Source organism: Protopterus annectens, chromosome 1.part2, assembly GCF_019279795.1.
Source record: "Protopterus annectens isolate FY-2018-M chromosome 1.part2, PAN1.0, whole genome shotgun sequence".
Lineage (NCBI taxonomy): Eukaryota > Metazoa > Chordata > Ceratodontiformes > Protopteridae > Protopterus > Protopterus annectens.
The window spans coordinates 595,048,225-595,066,391 of record NC_056727.1 but is presented as its reverse complement, the minus strand read 5'-3'; the positions used below and the strand labels follow the sequence as shown (position 1 = coordinate 595,066,391).

General features: G+C 43.5%; 1 protein-coding gene across 2 annotated transcripts in view; it reads right to left on the bottom strand.

Annotated features, from left to right (window-relative positions):
* Positions 1–18,167, bottom strand: part of BROX (BRO1 domain and CAAX motif containing) — a 1,162,070-nt gene that overhangs the window by 754,646 nt on the left and 389,257 nt on the right. For both annotated transcript variants that reach the window (XM_044057891.1, XM_044057898.1), the window contains exon 4: positions 15,392–15,488. In XM_044057891.1, the coding sequence (XP_043913826.1) occupies positions 15,392–15,488 (97 nt within the window). The remainder of the gene's footprint in view (positions 1–15,391; positions 15,489–18,167) is intronic.

The window sequence follows — 18,167 nt, the reverse complement described above, 5'->3', positions numbered from 1 at the left end:
GACTGGGAGAGCTAGAGTCAAGCTGTTTCTCAATGTTCATCCATCTTGGAAGTTCTCGTATCTACCCTTTTTGTGCTCAATGTGCTTTCCATTGGCAAATGAGACATTAGGTCTGTGCCTGTTCACTGACTGGCATACTGAGGGAGGCTGGAGAGGCACCTCAAGGTTTTCACATTTGAGATGAACCTCAGGAAATCAGCACCCACTCCATTTCAGTGTTTACAGCATCTCAGCAACAAGCATGCAAGCAGAAATGGAGCAAGTGATCTGTGGTTGATCATGGGTTTGAAAAAGCTAACCTTTTAAGCCACAGTAGGCTCACCAGCCAGGGTAGAAACTTCTATAATTCTTACAGCAACTACATCTATTTGCAAAGAATTAAAAAGGCTAAACTTGAGTGATTCTAAACAAACTGGGAAGAGATGGGGGAAAAAAAAAGAAGTTATGTACTCGCCATAATGTTCCATCTGAGTAGTTCTACTTCATTTGTCTTCAGCCTGTGGGTCCTCAGATCCACATCAGATCCGACACAGCCGCATTTTCCAGCTACAGCTCCGAGCTCCATGCTCTTCCCCTTACCCATGCCTTTCGCCCTTCTCCCTTCAGATCGAGTTTTCTGCCTAACGGGTATCAGACACCTGACCCAATGACACCTTATCCGCCAACACAAAAACGTCACAAAAGAACTTTAGCCCTGACAGAACCAAAGATCCCAACAATAACCGTCCAGTACAAGGGACATGTCATATCCCAAAGGATAAGGTTAGGGGGAAGCGGGGGGACGATTGAAGACAAATGAAGTAGAACTACCCAGAAGGAACGTTATGGTGAGTACATAACTTCTTTACCTAAAGTAGTTTACTTCATTTGTTCTTCAACCTGTGGGACAGAGTCCCCAGCTACCTAACTCTTGGGAGGCCCTCATGGAAGGATATTCCGGAACACCAAAGAGCCAAAGGATGCTCTACTCCTAGAGACGAAATCCAATTTATAATGAGAAATAAAGGTGTGAGATGAGGCCCAAGTAGCAGCCGAACAAATATCAAAACAGACCCTATACCAAAAGGCTGTTGAGGTAGCCACAGATCGGTTCGAATGAACCTTCACTTTTCCTGGTAGAGACAAACCTCGATCTGAATAAGTCCAGCCAATGCATTATGAAATTCAGAGAGCAATAGTTACTTTTGAAACATGTTTACCAAAGAAGGGCTTGGCATAGGACACAAAAAGTTGATCAGACTTGCTGAATGGTTTAGTCCTGTGAAGATAAAACCTCAACTGCCTACGTACGTCCAGTAAATGTAATTTGTATTCCCCTGTGTTCTGGTAGTTAGGAAACAATACTAGTAAATTAATAGTCTGATTAATATTGGCTTCTGAAGCTACCTTGGGAAGGAAGGACAGGTTAGTGCATAGCGACACTCTATCTATCGATCTAAAGATCATATAAGGGACTTTGATAGAAAGAGCTTGAAGCTCCGACACCCTTTTAGCAGACATGATGGCAACCAAGAAGGCAGTTTTCCAGGTCAAAAACTGTAGATCCACAGATGCTGCAAGCTAAAAGGGGAAGAAACCAATGCCTGAAACAACAAGGTGAGGTTCCACTGCAGAATCGGGTCCTTAACCGGGGGTCTGAGAAGAAAGGCATCTTTAAGAAAGGTTTTACAAAGTTTAGAGGAAGCCAATGAAGACAAGTTTACCCCAACATGAAAATTAGAGATGACTGCTAGTTGGACTTTCACCATAGAGGAACTAATGCCCTTATGAAAAATGCTAGCCAGAAAATCTAAAACTGCCAAAAGCGGAGCAGTAAAAGGATCCAAAGACCTCTGAATGGCCCATATAGAAAAATGTTTCCATTTACTACAATAAACTTTTCTGGTGGACGATTTATGAGCCGCCACCAGAATGGACTTAACAAGAGATGATAGACCAGGAGTCCTAAGAATCATGAGAACCGGAGCAGCCAAGCAGTGAGATTTCAGACTGTCCAGATCTGGATGAGGGATCCCCAAGGGATGTGAGAGCAGATCTGGGACCGGATCCAAGGTCCACAACTAGATGACACCTGAGTAAGTGAAACCAAACCTGTTGAGGCCAGAATGGGGCAATGAGGATCACAGTGCTCCCCAGCCTTTGGGCTTTTTGTAAAAACTTCAACATAAGGAGAAGAGGAGGATATGCATAAAGAAGCCCGGGAGGCCAAGCATGAATCAGAGCATCTCTGGGGACTTCCCCAGGCGGGGGGGGGGGTTCAGAGCAAAAAACTCACTGCATTTCGCGTTGGAAGGAGATGCAAAGAAATCCCAGCAAGGATGACCCCACTCTAGGAAGATCTGTTCCGCTACTGAAGGCTTCAGAGACCACTTGTAAGGCATCAGGACCGATCTGCTGAGCCTGTCCGCTAGAATATTGGACCGTCCCAGGATGTGCATTGTTACCAGAAAGCGGCCGGAGGAGATCGCCCATTCCCACACTCTCATGGCCTCTCGACATAAGGGATAATATCTGGTTCCCCCTTGTTTGATGATATACCAGACCACTGACATATTATTCGCCTGAATTGCAATCGTTGCCAGAGGAAGATGAGCATGGAGGGCCTGCAAAGCAATAACCACTCTCATCTCTAGAACACTAATGTACAGATAGGTCTCTGAAGGGGACCACGTGCCTTGGACTGTCCTTCCTGAGCTGTGCCCCTCCCCACCCTAGTAGGGAGGCATCCATGGTCACCATGGTCTTGGGGAAAGGAGGTTGAAAAGGACATCCCTTGAGGACATCCAGAGACTGAATCCACCACCAAAGGGAGTCCCTGCACGCTTTTGAAATTCTCACTGGAAAAGGCAATGGAAGGTCTAACAGTGCCCACTGAACTGCCAGTGTCCACTGCAGTACACTCATATGAAGGTGTGCCATAGGAAGAAGATTTATTGCGGCTGCCATGGAACCTAGAGCCCTTAACACTGCTTCGGCTGTTGGCAAACAAGTCTGAAGAATGTGAAAGACATGTAACCTCAAGCTGCATATCCTGTTTGACGTGAGGAACACCTTTGTTTGTATTGTGTCCAGCCATGCTCCAATGAAACCTAAAATCTGAGCTGGGTGAAGAGCAGACTTGTTCATATTGATTGTAATGCCCAACTTGTTGGCTAACTGAAGGAAGGAGTCCCTGGCCTGACATAGTAGATGGGGCAGTAAAGAGCCAATCATACTGGTACCGAAAGACCTGAATGCCCTGAAGCCTCAGGTGAGCCGCTACTACCACCATTACCTTGGTGAACACCCGGCGGGCTGTGGTGAGACCAAAGGGGAGGGCTCAAAATTGGTAATGATTGGCTCCCAACCGGAAGCAAAGGAACCTCCCTTAGTGCCTGTCCATCTTGTGATTGTACGCGTCCTGGAGGTTGATCGAGCACATCCAGTCTCTGGCCTGCAGATAGGGCAGGATAGACTGAATCGTGACCATCCGGAATTTTGTCTTGGTTACTGATAGGTTCAAAATGGACAAATCCAATATAGGTCTGAGGTCCCCCGTCTTTTTTGGCACTAAAAAGAACCTGAAATAAACCCCGGATCCAGACTGGTCTGGAGGGACCGGTTGGATGACTCATTTTCTTAGCAGTGTATCTACCTGCACTGCTGCCTCCTCCCGCTGTGAGGGTGGAACGTCCGGGAGGGCTTTGTTGGATGGGGGAGGATCCTTGAACGGATCGAAATATCCTCTGGATATGACTCACAACAGCCACTGATCTGTAGTGATGGACTCCCATGCTAGTGGGTATACTGACAAGCAGCCCCTGAGTGCCTCCAGAGATGGACAGCCGGGCAATCACTCAGGGCTGCTGCCCGGGTTTATACCAGAAAGGTTCTCGGGACCTGAAATTCTTATGACGCCTTCTGCCTCTGGGGGAAGGCAAATCCTGAGCATCCCGGGAAAACACCTGAGATTTGCAGAACCACTTCTTCTTCTGGCCTCTCTAGTTCCTGGAAAAAGACCTTTGAGGAGGTGAGAAGCGGATCCTGATGGCAGTCAGTGTTTTCCCATCCTTCTTGCTCTGGACCAAAGTCTCTCTAACCATCTTCCCAAAAAGGGAAGAACCATCAAAAGGGGCAATGGTAAAAGACACCTTGAAAGGCTACGAAAAATGACATAACCAGAGCCAGGCATGACGCCGGATGGCAACGCCTGACCCAGTCGCCCATGCGGCTCCCTCCGTGGTATGGGAGAGCTAACGCATAGATGTGTTGGCTACAGCTTTTAGGGTGGCCATTCATGCATCAAACATCTTCCTGTCCTCTGCCGACATGGACCCAGGGGTCGACTCCATGACTTCTTTGACCAGATCTCTCTGGAGTTGAATGACATGCGCCATGTAGTTCAGCAGCCTCACACAGGTCACTGAAACATAAACTCACTTCCCAAAACAATCCAATGCTCTCGACTCTCAGTCAGGCAGATGGACCTTGGAACTCTCCTGGGCGAGTTCCTTCTTGGTGGCCACCGCTACCAGCATAGCATCTACAGGGGGGCCCACTTGTGCCAGATTAACTTGTCCTGGGGGCCTTAAGGGGTTTATACCATAAGCTCGAAAGCTGATAACTCCGAAGCACAAAACTCCAAACCTCAAACCTCGAAGTTCAAAAATGTCGAACCATAGAAGAGAGATCATCATAGAGTGCAGGAAGGGAAGATTTCCCTTTACTGCACTGAAGTGAGATCTCAGAGTTGGTATATTTAAGTAGCAGGGGGTGCGGGGGGTGCAGGGGGGCTTGCCCCCCTGCACAGAGCATTTTGTCTTTTATTTTGTGCAATTAGGGGTTTTTTGGTGGATTCAATGTTGTCAGCTTTTGAGGTTTGAAGTTTGCGGTTCTGAGCTTCGGCGTTATCAGCTTTCGATTAAGTGATATAGACCCGGCTTAAGACCCTGCCCGGGTGCTTGGGTATTGGCTCTATGGTGTCCAGTTCCTTCCATCCCCTAGATGTTATCAAATCCACAAGTGGTTCTGCAGGAGGGCACACGGAAGAGTTAGATGGGCCTGAGCTAAATGCCTCCCGCAAAACGGACTCGTCAGAGGTTGGTTTTGGGGTGGACCATCCCCCTCTTTGGCAAAGGATCTCCATGATACCTCCAAAGGAGACATCCTCGAGGAGGTGATCTTGGGGAACCTTCCCCTACATCCAGGTCTGTATCTTCGGTGAGGGACTCTGGAAGAGAGTCCAAGTCCCTCCTTTTACACGTATGTTTGCAGGGGGGCTCCTCAGGGGGACTATCTAGGGAGGTCTCGCAAGCAGGTTGTTCCAAGGCCGGAATTTCCTGGGGCACTACGGCTACGGGCTGTCCTTGACAGGACAAGATGGTCGGAACCACACTCAATGCCAGGGGGGGGGGGTCTGGATGGACTCCGAAGATGAAACAGTCAAAGGCCTTGACCCTATGAGAACCCTCTCCACCACTTCAAATTCCGAGGGGGAACAGACCTTCTGGGCTGACCGACCGGAAGCCCCTCCCCCAAATCCAACTGGGGAGCCGGGGCCAAGCTTCTGGGAGCCGAGATGCCGAGGGGAATGCTTCTCTCCGACAAGCTCGGAGCAGAGAGCACCCCCCTCGGATCCGACCCAGAGGCTACAGCTCCAAAAGCTTGGGTGCGATCCAGTTGGATCTGACACACTCAAAGCACTGGCCGGCGTCGACGTACAGGGTACTGCCGGCACGGACCCCTCGACTCTGATCATCCTCGGATCCAATGACTCTGAAACTGCAGGTCAGATCAGAGAAGGAGTGATAGGTCTAAATACTGACTGGAAGGAGCCCACTCTGGTGGGAGAAGGCCCCGGCAAGACCCCCATCGGGATTTGAGTGCGGATAAACCTCCGCATCACCTTGTCCATCTCTCCTTCAGGCTCCATGTAGAGTGGGAGGACACTGCTGAAGTAGGCTAGGAAAGCTGGTGGGGGCAATGCCTAGGGGGCAACTGGCTAACCTGTACCTCGGGCTCAGGTGAGAACCTAGGGGACCTGAGTTGAGGAGTCATTAGCCTGGAAACCTTCAAAAGGGGGCCGGCCTCTGACGAGCTGTCAGGAGATCGCTTGCGAAGCCAGTCCTTCTTGGCTTTATCCCCTTCCCCGGGTCTCTAGGCAGGAGGGTGAATACCAGAGGCCGTGGAAGAGGAAGACAAAGCACCAGCAGGGAAAATGGAACTTCAGTCCCAGCAGAAGAGGGCAACAAGCCCTTAATGATCAGTTTGTCCCACCTGTCCTTAATTGCCCTGGGATTAAACCCAGCACAAACAGGTCAGGGGAACTGGAAGTGAGCCATGCCCAAACAAAACATGTGCAGAGTGTGGCCATCTGCCGGAGAAAGCTTATGGCCACACTCTGTGCACCATTTGAAGCCTGGCTTCAGGACATCCGCCATGCCTCAGCCAGCCCAAAACACACACACACACACACACACACACACACACACACACACACACGCACACGCACACGCACACGCACACGCACACACACACGCACACAGCACGCACACACGCAGCACGCACACACGTGGAAACAGAAGAGAGGAGGAAAGATAGTAAAGTCTATGAACTACTCTTGCTATGGAGAACCCCAAGAAAGTATAGGAAAGGTTAGAAGAGAAGTTATAGAAAGAAAAGCCAAAAAAAAGAACCAATTACTGATCAAAAAACACTGCTAAACACTATGGAACTTGGACCACGCTGCTTCCTCTCAGGCGGCAAATGAGATCTAGGGGGAGAAGGGAGACAGGGGGGCATTATGGGATAGGGAAGGAGCATGGAGCTTGGAGCCATAGCTGGACAATGAGGCCGTGTTGGATCCAATGTGGATCCAAGGACCCACAGGTTGAAGAACAAATGAAGTAAACTACTTCAGATCGAAGAGATAAACGGACCTGATTTAGGAAAAAGGGAAGGAGATAGACAGAACCTGGCTTGTCTTGAAAAAGAGGTTTCTGTGTAGTGTGAGTTTGAGTAGACTTAGCAGGAGGGACCCATCTAGAACCCTTCTTATCGTTGGGAGGAATGTGAGACTGTCTATGAACAAAAGCAGACTTAAGAGGGATAATCCTATGAAATTTAGGAACAGTAGAAACAAAAATATGCTTCAATTCCTACAAGACCTTGCCTTTGTCCTGTAGTGACTTAAAAAGCTCAGCAGCAGCAGAACCAAAGATGTTTTTATTATCAACAGGAGCATCCAACAATTTAGACTTAATATCATCAGGTAAAAACTGGAGATGAAGCCAACACAGAACCAAAAGCAGCAGCTCTAGAAGTAAATTCAGTTGCATCATAACTACATTTACTAGAATATTGAGACACTTGGGAAGAGAAGCCCGATAAAGAGAGGGCCAAGGCCTTCCCTTCAGAATCAGGAACGTCCGAGGCAACCTGGGAGGCCTGAGAAAGAAGAGTGCAGACATATCTTGTCATATGGGTCTGATAATTAAACGCCCAAATGGCCAAGGTACCAGTGGTACATACTTTTTGCTTAGCCATTCCATAGCTCTACTGTCCTTATCAGAAGGAAGCAGTTTAGTAGAAGGCAAAAGCCTAGAAGGTTTGTCAAAAAAGACAGACACAACAGAGGAGACAGCAGAGTTGCATTTGCAAAGGAACTTACAGTCATCAGGCACCTTATAAACTTTGTCATGTTTTAGTGGTTAGAGATTGGGAATCAGGGGGCCTGAAAAGCTGCTGAAAAAGTGTCCAACAGGGCGGCCAAGAAAAGAGGAACAGCAGAACTTTTATTAACTTGGGACTTCCAGGGGTGTAACTGGGTACTGCAGGACCTGTGAGCAGTGCCAAAAGGTAGGCAAGGCAGAAGACAAGGTCAAAGCTCCTTTGATGCCTTTGCCTGCGAGTGAAAAGCCATTTCAGAGGGTAACTATGGATATTGTGGGGCCTCTGAGTACCCCAGGTTCCACAGGGAAGAAGTATATACTAGTGGTAGCAGATTATGCTACCAGATACCCTGAGGTAGTGGCCCTGTCCTCCACTGAGGCAGAAAAGGTGGCAAATGCTTTGTTAGAGATTTTCAGCAGTGTAGGATTCCCTAAAGAAATGCTGACTGACAGAGGTGCCAATTTCATGTCAGACCTGCTGGCTTGTCTGTGGAAGCACTGTGGGGTGAAGCACCTAAAGACCACCTGCTACCACCCCCAGACTAATGGTCTGGTGGACAGGTTAAACTCTACACTAAAGACCATGCTACAGGGATTTGCAGACCAGTTTAAGAGGGAGTGGGACAAATATTTACCCCATTTGTTGTTTGCTTACAGAGAGGTGACCCAGGAATCCACAGGTTTTTCACCCGTTGAGTTGCTGCATGGGCATAGAGTGAAGGGATTTCTATATCTGACTCGAGATGAGGGGGAGGGGGAGTGTGAATCCCACAAGGAGTCTCTTGTGGCATATATCCTAAACTTCAGGACAAGGCTCAGGGAACTCATGGGCTTGGCTCAGTAGAACCTGGCAGAATCCCAATAGCAGAAAAAGGCCTGGCATGACAGGAGTGCTCGAGCTACAGAGTATGCCTTGGGGCCTCAGGTTATGGTTCTCATTCCTGTCAGACACAGTAAGCTGCAGGCAGCTTGGGAGGGACTCTTTGAAGTGGTAAAGAAGATCAGTGATGTTAACTACATGGTAGAACTTCTAGGCAGGAGGCAGGGGCACAGGCACTACCATGTTAACATGATGAAATGTTACCATGACAGAGAGGCCCTTGTGCTAAGTATTTGCAGTAGAAGGCAGGAGGAGTTTAAGGGGGATCTATGGCTACAGGGAGCCAGCCAGCAAAATACCAAGTTACTATGATGGAACATAGGGTTGCAGGCATATGATAGGACAGCACAGCTCTGTACTGGGGTCAGCAATGCCAAGGCAGCTGGAATCTCAAGACAGAGAATGGGGTAATGTATTCCCAGACAGGCTCATTCCTCTCAAGCAACGTTTCTCAATGGTCACTTTAAAAACTAGCTTGAGTCTTCGAAGGGGGGAAGAAGTGTGACAAAAGGAGATACTACCAGCACAGCTAGCTGTAATTTGGTAGATAAGTATATGTAATTGGTGAATACTGAAATGATTTACATAAGATGCTGGTGTTACAAATGTATCAGAACCATATGTCACGTGTATATCAAACTGCTCTGTACAGATGTTTGTGTTGAAAGGGTATTTGCAAACTGCTGCATTTAAAATGTATCCACAGTGTGCCTTGCTGGAAGAGAACAGAAATGTACATGCACTATTGTAACTGTTTAAGTGAATATATTTTAACAGTGGAAAATGGAATACATGAAGTTAACCTCAGTCCAGCAAACTTTAGAAAAATATTTGAATTCAATTGTTGTATGACTTCCAGCATCTGCCAGAGATTAACTAATTACTAGTCCTGAAAGCATGAAGGAATGCAATTGTTTTATGACTTCAATCATCTGCCAAAGATCTGAGTAAAAGCCTTTGTCTGTATATTTTTAATAGGTAGATGCTAAATGCTGCCAGCTTCTAGCAATAGAGGTTTTGACATGGAACTAGCAATCAGAATATCAGAAATGCAAGCTATCCCAGCAGTAATATTTTAGATATTAATTTGAGAAGTCTCTTTGAGACAGAGCATTCTGTAGTCACTTTTGGACCTGACAAAAAGAACCATTCACCGCAACATCTGCCTTGCTCTAATAGTAAGTTACTAGAAAATAATAATTCTCTTAGATACAGTCAGGAATGTGGTGAAGCTTAGCTTAGATATTTTTATTTATTTATTGGAGACTGTTCTGCCCTATTGTTTTAAATATTTCTTGTGGTTTTGAACTCTGATGTTCTTTTATTATTATTAAATATATTTAAATCTTTCATTCTGGTTGATCTGTGTAAAGATACTTAAGTTTTGAGAATACTTGCATATTTATTTGGTGACACTGTGTGGGCCACTCCTAACAGCCTTGCTCTTGGTCAAACTATGATTTGTATTAGTATTAATATTGCACAGTAAAAATGGGCACCCTTTGTTAAGGGCCTTAAAGTAGCTGATAAGGGGTTCTGGTGGCAGTGAAAACTACCTTACAGCCTGGGCAAAAGGGGGCATAGCTAGTAAAAATGTACCAGTCTTTCCCAGGTGTGTGTGTGTGTGTGTGTGTGTGTGTGTGTGTGTGTGTGCAAATCAAAAATTTCAAAGTGTGTTTGTGTGTATGTGTGTGTGTGTGTGTGTGTGTGTGTGTGTGTGTGTGTGTGTGTGTGTGTGTGTGTGTGTGTGTGAGTGAGCTACTTGGGCAGGGACACAAAGTACTGGTTGGATAGAGAGAGTGTTGGGAGGACTTGGCTTGGAACCCTGGCTAAGGACTCAGCTCTATAGCTGTGCCAGTGGGGAGTCTTATTGGGGATCTGGAGAAAGGTTGAAGAACCAGCCCCAGACTGACTGGGGCCTCTGTGTGTTTTGAAGGGGAAATTGCACTTTATGCAGAGAGATGCATCTGGAAGCACTGTGTGTGTATTTGTCATCCTCTCAGTGAACATTCCCCGCTGTTGTCACTGGTGAGGATTGAGGCTCGTGGTATAATCATCTTTCTATGAGATTTGCCAACCACAGTCACACTTCCCACTCCCATGACATGAAATGTCAGCAACTCTCATGACATGAAATCTCAATAACCATCAGGAAAAAACAAGAACAAGTGTAAGGGTCTCCAATGGGGTACTTAGCTGCCCTTAGCAAATGTAGCTGGAAGAGGTCTCATGGCTGAAAGAAAGTGATCCTGATGGAGTCTTGCATCACAGACTGGTGTCAAGAAGGTTCTGTGGATTTTCATTCCCATACATCCCTTAAATACTTATACAAAGTCTCGTCCATTGGTCTTAGGTCAGAAGTACAGAGCAAGACATATGGTACATTGGTAAGATAAGTCTTATAGGTTAGCATTACTGCAAAAGTAATCTTATGAAAAACATCTAGGATTGCCTTAGCCAGAAGGTACCTATCAGGATGAGGCTTATCCTATAATCTGTCATTTTTACTAAGCCTTTAAGAAGGAGTGGAATAGTAAGTAAAGCCTACATGATATCTTTCCCTGTTCCAAAGAAAAGTGATTCACTGTTCAAGTTTGTCTTCAAAGGTTATTTTTCACAAAACTTCTCTGTCTGGTAATTTTGGAGAAAAAAGGAACAGATCCACTTCTGGGACTCACCAACATTATGTAACAGAGCAGAAAACCCATGGGTCCAGTCTCCATTCGTATAGATTAGTTGAAGACCTGCCAGTACTTCACAGTATCTTATCTGATTGGACAGACTACCTTTGCCTCAGCTTCTTCCCCCTTTCCAAGTCTCTTTTCCATATGCCTTTGTTTGCTTAAACTAGTCAGCCATTTTCTGTCCTTTTACTTAAAATGAAATTTGTAAAATTCTTGTGAAATGATGAATAAGAAAAGTTACTTCATCATTTCAATGATTTTGCAATTTTCTTCTAATTTTCTAAAGATTTCTTATGAAGGGGATCAAATAGAAGATATTTATCCCTCTGGAAACTGAGTATTTGCTCCTGACATCTTCGGGTAAGGACTGGATCAACAGCCAAACATACCTCCCAAGCGCTGTGCTACAGGCCAATGTCCTGTCAGAAGTAAAACTAGCATCACAGCCACAGCTGGTGCCATATTTCTACACTTTGAGAGTTGTATGAATCAGTTAGTTTAGACAAGCACAATTTTAAGAATGTTACATAACAGTTTTGCCTCAATTTGCTTTATAACATCTCCAAATTACTGTGTTGGCAACTGACGGCCCTGATGCCCGAGGTGGCTCATGTATAAAATTTCTTGCAAAACCTAATCAATAATTTGCTTTATCATTCAGAAAGGTATTATTTACAGGGATCAACCTGGATCCCTCACTGCGTCCAGAGGGGTAACAGCTAAATGTCCTATAACACTTTTATAAAAAGGATTCATCCCTTATTCTCCACATGATAAAACCTATCTAATCCCTCTGATGCTGCAGGCTAGGAGTGCAGTTCTAATGAGGTATTTTCAAATGCATCTTTGACAGTTTGAAACACTGGAAGAACGGCCAAAAGCTTGGAGTCATCTACATATAAAACTTCCATATTCTTTTGTAAGAATTGGACATCTCCACATTAAGTGTCCACTCATCAAATTGAAGGTCTTAGCAAAAGAAACATCCGACAGACGGTTGGAGGGACTCTCCTTGATCTGTATCATATCCCAGACAGGAATGAATATATCTGTAATGAGCAGCATAACTCTTGATTCTCCTCCTTACCAGCATCCAAGTCAGATGAGTGGTTCAGTGAGTGGACTTTCTTACTGTTAGCTAAAGGAAAAGTACTTAAGACCACTGGTGACATATTCCTCAACAAGTGTTTTGTAATCATCAGGGCAAGATGGGCGGGGGGGGCCTTCCTTGCAAAAAAAACAATGTTTTTGATTGTTTTTTTAAATGCAGATTTTGCATTCATTAAGGCTTTTTTCCTGGTGCATGTGTACTATTGTACTGGTTACATTGTCTTTGAGCTTTTATGGTTAATATTGCTACAGACAATCTTGCGTGTTTTAGATTAAGTATAGTACAGTCAAATATACACACACAAATACATTATATATATATATATATATATATATATATATATATATATATATATATATATATATATATATAGGTTTACTATCAAAATGACAAACGCAGATACTCTGCAGACGGAAAATCAAATGGCAGATTCCGATTCCTGTGTTGCCGACCATTATATGACTGAAAGTTCCTATCAGCGAATGCAGCATTCTCTGATATGAACTTGAAGTATTAAACAGACATCGCAGTACAGTGCAGACTGGGACATTCATCCCTTTCTTCACTGCAGGTCGATCTCGGAGTTGGAATATATAGTTAGCAGAGAGGGGGGCTTGCCCCCCCCCTGCCAAAACGTGATGTGAAGTGTAGGAGTTCCACTTATCTGAGCTCTTATACAGACATTACGTTCAATATTCGGCGAACATGTCGAATCTGCTAAATCTGTGAAGCAAATTCAACATTTTACTCAAGTGATATTTTGAATTCAGCATTCCGTTCAAGGTTTTGGACGGATTTTTTTTAACTTTTGTGATTTTAATAGTGAACTATATGTATGTATATATATATATATATATATATATATATATATATATATATATATATATATATATATATATATATATATATATATATGGGATCCGGACACATGCTCGACTAGCATAAGGCCGAATCACAAAACATCGAACAAATACACGAAAGCGCTTAACATTGACAAGTGCTTCCATGTATGTGTGCCTGTTTCGTAGATTGGACTACAGTGTGGGTAAGGGAAAATTCCCTTGTCCCCACTGCAGTGCGATCTCAGAGTGAGAATAATAAAGTAGGGGGGTGTGCAGGGTGCAGAAACGTAGATTTTTTTTTGAACTACACATACACGAAAGCACTTTTTGATGTTAAGAACTTTCGTGTATGTGTGTTCGATGTTTTGTGATTCGGACATATGCTAGTCGAGCATGTGTCCTAGACCCATATATATATATATATATATATATATATATATATATATATATATATATACATATACACACACACATACATACATATATGTGTGTGTGTGTGTGTGTGTGTGTGTGTGTGTGTGTGTGTGTGTGTGAGTGTATAAATATGTATGCATGTATGTATATATGTATATATGTGTATATGTGTGTGTGTGTGCGTGTATATATATATATATATATATATATATATATATATATATATATATATGTATGTATGTATGATTTACTAACAAAATTACGACGAAGATGATTAACATGAAAACAGGAATGTCGAGCAACAGTTGGATGATTCCCGTTTCATCTAACCTGCACCAGTATAAGTGTTCAGTTTCCTGAATGCCACAGTGCACTTATATACCTGTCATCGGCATTATGAATACAGGAAATGGTACAGTGGGGAATGGGAAATGACCCTTTTCTCCACTGCAGTGTGATCCTGGAGTTGGAATATATTACTTGCAGGGGGTGTGGGGGTGCAGGGGGTATTTATGTGTTGTGCAGTATATATGTATTGCTTACAAGTTCACATTCCATTGGTGTTGAGTAAGCTGCAGGGGAAGGCATATGTCGAATAATGTCAACTTCTCGAATTTGGCATTATATTCGACATAGTGCCTGTGTTCCTGTGCTGATTTTCAGAGATATGATTTGCAGAAATGACCAGATTTTATTCCAGTGTTCACGATTTTGATAGTAATCCATATATATGTATGTATGTGCTACGATTGTTCTTTCATACAACCCACATACAATTACACAAATGCAGGTGCACGCACACACACCCATATGGCCAATTTAGTATGTCCAGTCCACCTACTGTATGTCTTTGGAATACAAGAGTATACTAGAGAAGTCAAAGAAAACCCACATGGACACACGAAGGGCATGCAGACTCCACACAAAAGATACCACAGCCAAGAATCTAACAGGACAACCTCTTGCTGTGAGGCAACAACCCGACATGCTGCACCTTACGTTGTGGGTATAGGCCCTGGCCTCATTTAATTATTTTTATAAACTGAAAGCAAGCCATCTGCAAGCATAGGTTCAGATTAACTAAGCCTATTGCTTTTCAAAGCTCCAGAGCCATGCAGACAAACTGATGGAAATGTGATGGTAACTTCCAAAGTTGTATGCATGTGTATATTGCCTATGATGATAATAGTATATTCACAGCTATAGGTTTTGGAACGCCTTTTACTGAAGCTAAAATAAGAAAACTGCTACGCAGCCAGAACACCATTTTATGAAAGCTGTATGCATGAACATTCACAAATATCAACCAAATGCCAGTCTGAAATACTGCGCAAAGAGCTAGCAGCTAGTTAAAATTCTACAAAGGAAAACTAAGCATTTGTACTCTAGAATGATTGTAACAGTTCCAAAACCCTGTTTCATTGCATAACAAGAATTGCCTATGACTTGCACAGTGATCATCTTATGTTCCGTTCCTTATCATAACAGTATGAAAAAAAACTACTACATTTAACATAACTACATCTGACTTAGTTTGTATTAAAAAATGCATTTTCTGGCTATGCTTCTATTTATTCTAAACCTATGCATGAGCATATGACAGTCATTTCTGAAAATAAGCAAATCCTAACAGGTCATAAATTATTTTCACATACTATAACTCTTGCTGATCTGTGCTAACAGAAAAAAATCAGCTAAGGAAAATGCAGCAAAATACAAAAAAGGTCTGCTCTGACAACTAACTCTCCTCTTCTGTCTTTATTATATGTACTGCTACTAACATCTCACAAAGAATCAAATATTTTTCATACCTAGGGACATTTCCTTGCAAAGTGTCTGTCCATTTAAAATTCAGGATAAATCGCAGTTTGTTTTCTTGACTTGTTCCATCCAAAGGACTTATAAAACCTGTAAGGAAACATAAGCGAGCGAAAGTTACATACTTATTATTTGTTTATTTATTATATGGAAACCAGGTGGGACAGCTAGTCCAATGACTCCTTTCAGTCACAACCCTAGAGCAGAGGCAAGATTAGTACAAACAGCATTTCAGTACAGGCAAACAATAGTATAGTCCTCCCGTACAGTAACTTATATGTTAAACAGAATTACTAAAGGAATTTTGCAACAGCAGGCAGAGCATGAAGCCAATTAGCAAAATATAAAGAAAAAAGTACAGCTCTGTAAAATCTTACCAACACACTAGATGTTCTTCTCTTCACTGTTGCAGTATTCTTAACATGAAGGATCCCCTCCCAAGGGCAGCCCGATGTCTGGCCAGTATACCAAAGCCTTTAGGTTGCTCTCAATACGCTGTACATCACATGTATGCTCCCCACGCAAGGTGTAGGGCATAAAGGTGATGTTCGGAAGTATCATCTTCAGAACTGAGAGCTCCAGGAGGAAACCCAGCCCTAGAATACCAGACAGCAACATAACACATTCAGGGGAACAAAAGACCAGGGTGAGGAGGGAGGGAGTGAATACTGCAACAGTGAAGAGAAGGACATCTACTGTTATGGTAAGGTTTTACACAACTGTAGTATGTCCTTCCATTTCACTGTTGCAGTATTCTTAACATGAGGGAGAGTGCAAAAGCTCAGGAAGAAAACAGGGAGGAGAAAGGGCTAACAGAGCCTTCTAGGAACCCATGAAGAATGTCCCTAGCAAAACCAGCTCTAGCCCTGGATATGGCATCTAACTTGTAATGCTTGGTAAAGGTATGCACCGAAGACCAGGTAGCTGTCTTAAGGAGAGAATTAGTATCCAATCCCTTGCAAAAAGCACAAGAAGAAGCCACAGCCCTAGTAGAGTGAGTCTTAACCACAAAAGGAAGGCTCTTATCATGATAAGAACAAAAAAAAAAAAAACAGCCTTAGCGACCATATGCCAACCTATCTATTCAAAAAAAATAAATAAATAAATACTGTCAAGCTCACCACCTTCTGCCAAATCCACAGTAAAAGAAACTTTAACCCCCAAAACCTAACCAATACCCTAAAAAAATGTAACTGGTCTCTACTAAAAAACCTGACCCTTAATGCTGCAGAAGATTATTTCAACAGTACCTTCCTTGAAATTCTAAACAAATTGGCCCCTGCAGATCAATCTGTATGAAAGCCACATACACACCATGGCTAACTAATGACACCAGAATGCTCCTCAGGAAAAGAGACAAAGCTTGGAAACATAGCTCACTTGTAAACACAAATCAACCGCATTCCAGCAAATTAGAAACAAGGCTAAACACCAACTCAACCTAGATAAAAAGAACTTCTACTATAACCTGAAACGTAAACACCAGCATAATCCCCCAAAATTCTGGAATACCATAAAAGCCGTTCTCCACCCAGGACATTCCACTACCCTTTCCCCTAACTTACCACACTCTCCTACCACAGTTGCAGAAGAATTCAATAAATACTTCGCTGAAAGTGTACGATCTCTAATTAAAAGTAATTCCACAAAACCATCATAAGCCTTTAAATCTCTCAATATTAACTCTAACTCCTCCTTTCAGCCTGTTCCACAGTTACCAATAAGAAACTACTAAAAAAGCTCAAACCCTCTTCAACAGCAGCTGACAAGCTACCAACCGAATATTTAAAACTAGCAGCTGAAGCCATATCTTATCCAGTGTCGATCCTTACTAACAGGTCCATGGCAGAACAACATGTCGCAGCAATATGGAAAATTGCATACATTATCCCCTTACACAAAGGTGGAAATTCCACAGAGCTGACCAACTACAGACTGATCGCTATTCTCTCTCCGCTATTCTCTCTCCGCTATCTAAACTCCTCAAAAGATGTATCCACTCCCACTGATTCATTATCTTACCTTCAACAACATGCTAGCAACATGTCAACACGGTTTTAGGCCCCATCATAGTAACTTGTAAAAGCAAGTTATTAGTTGCTTTTTGGGGTTGGCTTGTCTCCTACTTGCAGATTTGGCCCCATCACAGTACCACAACTGCACTCCTCAGTTTCACCAATACCATCAACCAACTCAGAAACAATGGCAAAATAGTCTCTGCTGTCTTTCTAGACATGTCCAAGGCCTTTGATACAGTTTCCCACCCCAAACTATTAAATACACTCACCAAATTGAACCTCAGCCCGTCTGCACTTCAATGGTTCCGAAGATATCTACAGGACCGTCAACAATCTGAAAATGGCTTAATATCCTATCCCCCCCCTCTTCCCGTCACACTAGGAGTACATGAAGGCTTAATTCTTGGGTCACTACTCTTCAATATTTTTACTAACAACCTCCATAGTGTTACCCCACTGGCTTCAACTATTCAATATGCAGATGATACAACACTTATATATGCCGCTAATAACCTGCAACACCTCCATGATATAACCCAAAAATCATTCTCGGATACCGAGCTATGGCTCTCTAACCATCAGCTCATACTCAACCCCAATAAAATAAAACTCATGATCTTCCATCTCACAAGTTCTTCTCCCCCCAGCACCTTCTACATCACACCTAGGAATAATACTAAAATTAATACTGACTCACAAACAAAACTTCTAGGTGTAATAATAGATAACAACCTAAGATCTGACCTGTATA